Source organism: Nycticebus coucang, chromosome 5 (genome assembly GCF_027406575.1).
Source record: "Nycticebus coucang isolate mNycCou1 chromosome 5, mNycCou1.pri, whole genome shotgun sequence".
In the NCBI taxonomy this organism is placed as follows: Eukaryota; Metazoa; Chordata; class Mammalia; order Primates; family Lorisidae; genus Nycticebus; species Nycticebus coucang.
Genome location: NC_069784.1, coordinates 126,699,024 through 126,709,069, shown reverse-complemented (window position 1 = coordinate 126,709,069; position 10,046 = coordinate 126,699,024). Strand labels below are relative to the sequence as shown.

Genomic DNA, 10,046 nt, shown 5'->3' with positions numbered 1-10,046 from the left:
GGCTGAATACATTGGATACTTTTACTTCCATTCTGGAGATACTTTACTAAGAAGAATTATTTTCCAGCTCCATCTATGTAGACATAAAAGAGCTAAAGCATTCATCTTTCTTTAAGGCTGCATAATATTCCATGGTGTACATGTACCACAATTTATTTTTATTTTATTTTTTTTGTAGAGACAGGGTCTCACTTTATGGCCCTCGGTAGAGTGCCGTGGCCTCACACAGCTCACAGCAACCTCCAACTCCTGGGTTTAAGCGATTCTCTTGCCTCAGCCTCCCGAGTAGCTGGGACTACAGGCGCCTGCCACAACGCCCGGCTATTTTTTTTGGTTGCAGTTTGGCCGGGGCTGGGTTTGAACCTGCCACCCTCAGTATATGGGGCTGGCGCCTTACAGACTGAGCCACAGGCGCTGCCCTATACCACAATTTATTAATCCATTCATGGGTCGATGGGCACATGGGCTTCTACCATGACTTAGCAATTATGAATTGGGCTGCAATAAACATTCTGGTACAAATATCTTTGTTATAATGTGATTTTTGGTCTTCTGGATATATACCTAGCAGAGGAATTGTAGGATCAAATGTGGTCTGTGTTTTTTAAACGAGAGTTGTCATATATAGGGAAAATGGTAAATTGTGACTAAACGTACCTTTATTTACAAAATATTCATTACAAAATTTTACAAAATATTCTCTACATGTTGGCCACCATTTTGTCAGATTTTGTAAATAAAGCTATATTTAGCTATAATTTCCCTATAAATGGTGACTTTAGGGATTTCAATTACTGAGGCAGAAAGAATTCAAGACCCACTCTTCTTGGGGACAGTTTCTAACCTAAAGCCACCATACCAAAGGTTATGTCAGAAAGGATGGTTGATAACTGGCTCCTCCCAGTTCTCCCCTAAATAACTCTTCCTCTTGTCTCTGAATGCCTCATGTCCTCATGAGCTGATAAGCCCGCTAATTAACCTGCAGACACCCCACCAGCAGGGTAGTGAATGGAAAACAAATCAATTAGGGCCCGACTTATGACACTTGGAGGAATTAAATAAGCCCACACAATGGGACAGTCTGACGTTCCCAGCAACCCCTGGATTATAGGTCCTCCCAAGGGGAGTTCTGAAAAGCTCCCCCACATCTGTGTAGGATCCCCCTCTTCACTGATGAGTTGCCTGATGAAAGTAGGTAAGGAAAGAAGCCCCTAGTCTAAAGACCTTTGAATATAGATTTTTAAAAATAAAAAATGAAGCTGTAATGGCAGAGGAAAAGAATCAAAGCGTGAACAACAGAAGGCAACTGCTTAAGAATCAATTCAGGCTGAGAAAGGTGGCTTTCTAAATGCCTTACAGAGAGAACACATTTCCTGAGAACCCTTAAAATCTTAAGTTGGATTTATCCATTGAAAATAATGGGCCAGGGCCGGGCACGGTGGCTCACTGGGAGGCTGAGGCAGTGGATTGTCTGAGCTCACGGGAGTTTGAGACCAGTCTGAGTTAGAGTGAGACTTTGTCTTTAAAAATAGCTGGGTGTTGTGCTGCTCGGGAGGCTGAGGCAAGAGAATCTCTTGAGCCCAAGAGTTTGAGGTTGCTATGAGATGTGATGTCACGGCATTCTACCAAAGGTGACAAATGAGACTCTGTCTCAAAAAAAAAGAAAAAAAGAAAATAATGGGCCAGGGATGGTGGCGGCTCATGCCGTAATTCCAGCACTTTGAGAGGAGGAGGTAGGAGGATCACTTGAGGCCAGGAGTTCAAGACCATCTAAGCAACACGGTGACGAAGCCCCTGTCTTTACAAAATGAAAATGAAAAATTATTAAAAAGAAAAAAGAAAAAAGTAGTTAATTGTATATCAGGAGAGGTGTACTCACAAACAAGGGGCAGGGACAGGGAGAGGACTTCAGAATTGCCAAGTAGAATTCTTGGGACAGACAGCCTTTGAGTGGAGAGGTCTTTTTGTTACTAAACAGTATCATGGAACAAATCAAATTGTGCACAAAGACACATCATGGGCTGAGCAATGAACGGGCAGGGTCACCACAGAGGACAGCGCACGAGATGCAGGAAAGATCCTGCAGGATGTGCCTGGGGACAGGCAAGATATTTATGGTACTATTTTACTTACATTGTTTAGAGGACAATCACTTCTTGTTTATCACTAAATCCTTGGTTTTAACTTTTACATAATTTTATATTTTTGCAGAAAAAATGGAAACAGAGAAGGGTCAAGAACTCCCGGGAGGGGAGAATAGTGCATAGAACATTCTCCACTATGAATCAAGGGTTGGGCAAAAGGGAAAACATTTGCCAAACACCTGACCTTTACGAGCTATTTTTCTTAGCCCTATGGGCCTTACTTAGAAAGTTCAATGGCCACTGAGATTCATTCATCGGTGGAAGAGACTAGCATAACCCCATTTGTTTTAGGTAAGAAATATAAACTTCACTGGCACTGAAAAATAGTTCTGGATATACAACGCACTTTGTTCCAAGAGATCTTACCACTCTGCAACAGTCAGAAGATTCCACAATTGATGGGATATTCCTGGTTTTTTGGGTCACATTTAAAGAGCTAGGCATGATGGGGGTATCTGCAAGTCCCAGCTCCTCGGGAGGCTGAGATGGGAGGATCACTTGAGTCTGGGAGTTTGAGGCTGCCTGTGCCACTGCACTCCAGCCTGGGAGACAGAACAAGACCTGTCTCTAAAAAGAAGAAACAACAACAATGACAAAAACCTCTGGCTGCTTTTCACAGTTTTCTAAGAAACTGGTGTTAGGCAACAACCCCAATTGCTTCACACGCAGAGCTGCCTTTAGAGAGCACAGAGTTTCATCTGGCACTGAGCATTTGCTGGTTGGTTTTCTAGGTACATGTTTATTTTCATTTCAAAGACAAAGTAGAAAATTCCATAGTGGAAAATGATACCTTTTAGTTCACACTCTTTTAATCCCTTAGTCCCCATAAAATAAACATTCTAAAGTGTAAGTGGTAGAAATAATGTAAACTCTGCAGCAACAGAAAATAAATTAGTTTCTTCCAGACTTGGTGGGGGTCTTTTTGCTGAACGCTGTACTCTGCAGCAAACAATCAACTTGAAGAAAGAAGAAATCTTTGGCCCATTGAACCATTTCTCCAACATCGCATAAGAGACACATTTCAAATTCACTTTCTTCTCCAAATACAGCAAAAAGGTAAGTAGTAGTTTGTGTTTCAGGAGCCTGAAAAATAGAAGAAAAAAAATGTTTCAGTAACTGAAGGATAGCTTTCTCCTTTGGTGTGAAACTGTTAATATGTTATAGCTCTAAAGTTTGAGGCCAAAAGGAAATTCAAGAGCAATGAAGGGATTCTATTCACAAGATAAAGGCTGGCGGGAATTGCTGTTTGGAAGACTTTACTCATGGAAGTGGAGAATTAGATTCTGTAGCATCTGTAACCAAGAGTCAGTGCAGCTGCTGCCTCCAGCATCCTGAACTTCCCGAGATTGACTATTAGGGGACAGTGGCAGAATTTCCAGAACTTCTACATTTGGTATCTACAGTCTGTAGGATGCTGTGAAATGAGAATGTTTAGGATTTGAGATAAGGAATCCTGTCACCTTGGATTTTTGTCTTTTATATAATAGGCACAGAAAGCAAGGTTTAAAAAATGCACTTAGGACAATATGGAAATTAGTGGTCCTGGCGCTTTGTATTATTAAAGCTTTGCTGTTTTTTTCTCAAAGAATTCCTGCTGTTCTTGAATCCTACAATCTTTTAGAAACAGAAGAAATCAAACTTCTTTTAACAACAACAAACAAACAGAACACCTAGGTCCCAGGAAAAAAGCAAATGCAAGTACATTGCCTCTCATCTGAAGTTATGCACCAGCGTTCAAACTCCGCTGAAAGGCAGCAAGCTGTCCTCCCACAGATAACTGGGGTCTGGAGCCAGGGAGGATGCTCACTTAGTTAAAACACAGAAGAAGTGATGAAGAGAGGGGAGGAGGAGCTTGGAGTACTCCCTTAACATCTGACTTAAGTCAGGGGAGTAAACAGAAAACAGAAGTATTACAAGTATCATAAACATTAACAAAAAAAATATATTTCAGATGTCAGGAAGGGAGGTTTGCTTGGGGCATTCAAACATGGCCAGCCTCACTCTAGTGGCATCACTCCGTAGATGTGAGGGTCAATGACTCCTGTGATGGGATGGGGTGCTGGGGGACAGGAGAGTGGGTTTGGGGGACCGAAGATGACCCTTGGCTTAGCAAGAGAAGGCTGTCATGCTCCAGAGGTCAGTGGTGGGAGACCAGCTGATGAGGCTCACAACCTACCCATCCTACAGTTTTGTGTTTAAAGGGGCTTAGAGTCTGTGGTCCCACATTTTAAGGAAAATCAAACGGGTTAGCCCAAATAAAGACTGATTATAGATGAAGAAAATCTGAGATGTAATACCTAAGGTAGGAATGTAAAAAAAATTCTGCTGTTTATTATTTATTTGATGGACAAAAACAATTTCAGAAGTTGATTCAGCGGGAAAGTATTTTGGAAGATACAATATAGGAAATATCCTACTTTGGTATGGGAATATAAGAAAGCAAAACAAAAAGTTTCTTTTAAGGAGAATTAAGAATTTCACAACTGTTACCTAAACCTCAAAACCTTCGCTTTCAGTTAGCTAGGGGAGGTTTGATCATCACTGTCTTTTAGATACCAGTGAAGATTATTTGAGGAGCTGGGGCTTCTCTCTTTCTTGGTCACTGCCAGGAAACAGGAGGGATGAGGGCACAAGGTCCTCAAAGATGGTTCAGGATGATGAACTTGATACCACTTTCCTTGGGCACAACAGTGCCAAAAAATTTTAGAGCTGCTCTATGAAAAGGAGTTTGAAGACCATAATCACAGAGCCCAGCTGCTCTCCTGGAACACCTTGCAAGCCTGTGGCTTGGAACCTGGGGTTGAACAAGCCTGTCCACAGAAGGCTTGCATGCAGCGATACCCTCAAGATGGATTTGTAATTATTAAGTATCATCGAAAAACTGCCCTAACAGGAGTTTAGGAAAGAAATGAGCTAGAATAATACTTCTGTGTGTGTCATTCAAGAAAAGCAATTCTTGGCAAGGTGTGGTGGCTCCGAGAGTCACCTAGTCCTCTGGGAGGCCAAGGTGGGAAGATCCCTTGACTTTGAGACCAGTCTGAGCAAGAGCAAGACCCCTGTCTCTACTAGGAATAGGAAACTACCTGAGTGTTGTGGTGGGCACCTATAGTCCCAGCTACTGGGGAGGCTGAGGCAGGAGGATTGCTTGAGCCCAGGTGTTTGAGATTGCTGTGAGTTATGATGCCACTGCACTCTACCCAGGGAGACAGAGTAAGACTCTGTCTCAAAAATAAATGCAAAGAAAAAAGAAAAGCAATTCTTTGGTAAATAACAAACATTTCTAGCAAGAGCACCATGAATGGCTGGCCTGGTGGTTCATGCATGTAATCCCAGCACTCTGGGAGGCTGAGGCAGGCAGATCACTTAAGTTCATGAGTTAAGAGACCAGCCGGAGCAAGAGTGAGACCCCGTCTCTAAAAACAGCCGGGAGTTGTGTGTGGGGGGCCTGCAGTCCCAGCTACTTGGGAGGCTGAGGCAAGAGGACTGCTTTAGCCCAAGAGTTTGAGGTTGTTGTGAGCAATGGATACCACAGCACTGCACACTAGGGTGACTGAGTGGACTCTGTCTCAAACAAAAATAAATAAATAAGCAACCAGAAGATTTGGGGGGGGGGCAGCAAATCAACTCCCCAAATCCAGTTATTTTCAAACAAAAGACTCAACAGCAAGACCAATTTCATTGGATAAACAACTTATTTTAATTAGTTCTATTTAGTGACATCCAAAAGAATGAATCCTGAATCTAACAATAGTGAAAGCACCAGCGGGAAGCCAGAACTCAAATTCTGGTGATTTCTGGGCATCTCATGTTCACATTCAGTCTCACACAACTTCCTAGAGGGGGAGGGAGGCAAGAAAGGCAAGGGAGAGAAGGAAGAAAAGAAATGGATGGAGATCTTCCCAGGGGACCACAATCCACAGGTTCCTTGAGGAATAATGGACGTGCTGGCTGCCCTCGGGTGTGCAGAACCTTCTACACAAACCTTCTACCTGCTCCCTATGTGTGCGAAGTAAGCCGACTAGATATCTCCCTTCAGATGCCTGAATTTGTTTACGAAGCTGACTCTTGCCCAAAACTTAACTTTTTTATTTTATGCATTTTTAATAGGCACAGACCTTTGACCACTAGTAGAAGGGGTCCCTGACCACTGTATGTGAGAGGCATAGGAAACAGAAAGAATGTTTGCTGGGTCATCATACTGACGCGTCACTGAGAAGGAATGCTTGCTTTCTATTGCGGTTTCATCTTAGGACACTGGATCCGTTTCGATTGTTTAAGTAGGGTCAAATGATGGGCTCTGAACTTCTGCCCACAAATCTAGAATAGTATTTAGCAATTTACCAGGAAGAAAGAAACCTTGAACAAAGGAGGGGCAAACACCATTCAGAGAATTAAGAGCCAGCCCTATTATACTTGGACTAAAAAGAATTTTGACAAAGCTTTTGATGCCCAAATAATTACCTTAGTTATTAAAAAAAAAGAAAAATCACTCTGGGGCAGGTTCAAACCCAGCCCTGGCCAAAAACTGCAAAAATAAATAAATAAATAAATAAATAAAATAAAATCATCCTGTACCTGTCTAGTCAAAGAGCTGGTATTGGCGTGGCGCCTGTAGCTCAGCGGCAGGCACTAGCCACATATCCCAGAGCTGGCGGGTTCGAATCCTGCCCAGGCCTGCCAAACAACAAGGACAACTACAATAAAAAAATAGCTGGTTGTTGTGGCAGGTGCCTGTAGCCCCAGCTACTTGGGAGGCTGAGGCAAGAGAATCACTTAAGCCCAAGAGTTGGAGGTTGCTGTGAGCTGTGACACCACAGCACTTTACTGAGGGTGACATAGTGAGGCTCTGTTTCAAAAGAAAAAAAAAAAGAAAGAGGAATGATAATGTTATTCTCCCAAGGCCTAGTTGAGAAATCCAAAACACACAAAATCCTATTCAAAAAGACTAACTCGAAACCCACAAAATCGTATCAAAAAGACTAAAATAACCCTGTTATCAAAGCTCAACTTTATGGGTTTCTTTGTTAAACTAGTGACTTATCTGTCTTGTTTCATTTTCTGTAGTTTCCTTTTTTCGGAAATGAAAAAGATATGAGGTGGTCATAGCTAAAATATAACACAGTTCCCACTCCTTAGCAAAACCTCCACACAAACAACCCACAACCTAAAACAAACAATTCCACGCCTTGTTTTAATGTAATGTAATTGGTCCCTAACCTTTCTCATCATAGTCAAATGTTTAGTGTTTTAGCAACAAAGGCTTATGGCAACAAAAACTAAGACAAAACTCTCCCCTTGTTGATACTGGTAGGAGAGAGACGACAGCGAGGATTCTGGAAGCCTGGTTTACAGCCATGTCTTGCTTGGAGAGAAGGGTCTTCAGGTCAAGGAAGCTCATCTGGAAGCCGGAATATGCTGGCAGGAGGGAGAGGTTCTGGGCTAAGGGCAGGGCCAGCAGAGAGTGAGGAGAAGGGGTGTGTCCGAGTGAGGACACATTTGGTCTCTGGGGTGGGAAGAAGAGGTCCTAAGCTTTTCAAACTTCTGAGTGGGAGTGTGGTCATTTTCTCCACGGTGGGGAGTTAGGACAGAAGCCAGCAGCGTGGCTGTAGGACGGAGGGGTGGATGTGAATGAGACTGGGAGCCCCCAGCCCAAGACAGCTCTAAGTCAAGCCCGACCTTCTTAAACCTCATTGACTGTGAGTCATCATGTAGCCTGATTTCAGCTGCCCTGTCCTTGGGATGCACAGGACCTCCAGTTAGATGATCTGTCCCCGTTTGGGTACCAAGAGCGATGTGGTAGGAAGGTAGGAAATTACTCTTTCCTGGGACATGGGAACCTACTGCGCTGTGTCACAGCCGAGTGTTACAGGCAGAGTTGAGTCCTCCCAAAGATAAGTTCAAGATCTAACCCCGGGCACCTGTGACAGTGACCTTATTTGGACATAGAGTCTCTGCAGAGTAATCAAGATGAGGTCCCTAGGGTGGGCCTGAATCCAAGATGACTGAAATCCCTATAAAAGGAGAATGCCATGTGAAGACAGAGGCACAGGGGGATGCTGTGTGACCACAGGGGCAGATGAGTGACGCCCTGTGAGCCAGGCAACCCCAAGGACGGACAGCCGCCTGCAGAGGCTGGGAGGAGCCAAGGAAGGGTTCCACCCAGCCCAGCTGACCCACTGATTCTGACCTCCAGCCTCTGGAACGGCTTTAAACTTTCTGTTGCTTTAAGCCACCCAGTTTGTGATACTTTGCTATGGCAGCCCCGGCAGGTGAATACACCAAGGTTCCCTATCACATGATTCTACCTGTACCAAGGGATAGGTGGTAGGAAGGTAGGAAATTACTCTTACAATTATAGCAGATATTGGTTTTAATTCTGGAGAAAGAATGAGTTTACAGGGTTCCTTTCTTATGGCCAGAGATGATTGAAACAAATCTATATTCAGAGATGACATGATCTGACTTTCACTGGACTCAAGCCGAGGTCCATTGAAGTCCCGTGTACTGACCACTAACTCGTCCCCACACCCAGGAGTGGACTTAAGTCACAGGCAGTCATTGGTAGGAATCTGTAGTAACTAGGGAAGGAAACGACTTATCACCTCACTTCTCTAATAAGTTATCAGGAAAACAAAGCAGAAAAAGGATCTGAACTAAAAAAAAAGAAAAGAAAAAGAAAAGAAAGAAACAAAAGGAAAGAAAGTCAAAAGACAGCAGCTTACCTGAATCAGGTCCTGAGAATCTTTTCACTTAGAACAAGCCTTTAACTTGTTCTGTTTCTGTATCAAGATCTATATCATAAAAGCAGGGCCGAGTGGGCAGTCCTGGCATAGTGCTCATCTAAGGTAGAAAAAACGTTTCACATATTAGCAAATGCTAACAGGGGTCACATGAACACGGTACCTCTCTGATGAAACCAAAGAATCATTTAATTCAACACAACTTTGTGTGACTTCATGTTATATATACACGTATCTCTTTAAATTTTCCACCTGCTATTTCAATTTTTGTTTAAGGAAATAGAATAGAAAAAGCACATCAGCTTCCTGGGAAGTTAGAGCATTTCCTTTTTCCTGTGGTCCCACGACACACTGTAGCTGCATAAATGACTTTCCACATCTTCTCTTCTAAATTAAACCATGCTGAACCCCAACAAAGATAACTCCGTCTGGTTGAAGGGGGCGTGTTTAGATGTTTAATACTCCCAGGTGTGGCAGGTGGACAGCAGGATGCATTTCTGTGAAACCAACAGTTCCTGGAGCACAGTTTGCAAACTCCTGTTCCCCAGCACCCTGGCTGTACTGAGAACCTGCCTGTCCCCGGGCACTGTGCTGAGTGCTTTATACACCTCACTCTCTCAGCAACCTATGAGGTAGGTACTTTTAGTATTTCCATCTTACAAGGGAGGGAACAGAGGTTTAGAGAGGGCAAGTTAGTTGCCTGCAGTCAAATGCCTGTAATTTCAAATTACTCATTTCTTCACTGTACCCCAGCCATTGCAGCCACCACTGTTGTGACCCTTGATGGGCATTTCACGGGTTTTACAGAAATAGCCTCATTAAGTTCCCCAGCACTCTACAAGGTTAGGTCCTGGTTTTAGCCTCACTTTACAGTTGAGGACAGAAGACAGACACAAAGGCGCATGCTGTAGGACACACAGCTAGTTAGGTGAGGACAGGATTAAAACCAGCTCTCCACTGCTTTGCTGTGCTGGAGTCTAGAGGAAGGGTCTGCAAAACATGCTCCTTGCCCACCTGTATCAGAAACATTCCACGTGCCGGGACAAAAGTGCTGGAGCCCCAGCCCGCGCTTCTCAGGCACTCAGACCCCACCGCTGTGGCTCTGGGCTGGGAGGCTTCCTGCTGACCCGCTGTCCTCCCAGGTTAGCACTTCCCACCGTGC

The 10,046-nt window shown here is 43.7% G+C and overlaps 1 protein-coding gene across 1 annotated transcript in view; it reads right to left on the bottom strand.

Annotated features, from left to right (window-relative positions):
- Nucleotides 1–2,863: 2,863 nt before the first annotated feature.
- Nucleotides 2,864–10,046, bottom strand: part of MTHFD1L (methylenetetrahydrofolate dehydrogenase (NADP+ dependent) 1 like) — a 210,411-nt gene continuing 203,228 nt past the window's right edge. The window contains exons 27-28 of the mRNA XM_053592124.1: nt 8,867–8,984; nt 2,864–3,227 (exon numbers count right to left, since the gene is read on the bottom strand). Of these exons, the coding sequence (XP_053448099.1) occupies nt 8,895–8,984 (90 nt within the window). The 3' untranslated portion in view covers nt 2,864–3,227; nt 8,867–8,894. The remainder of the gene's footprint in view (nt 3,228–8,866; nt 8,985–10,046) is intronic.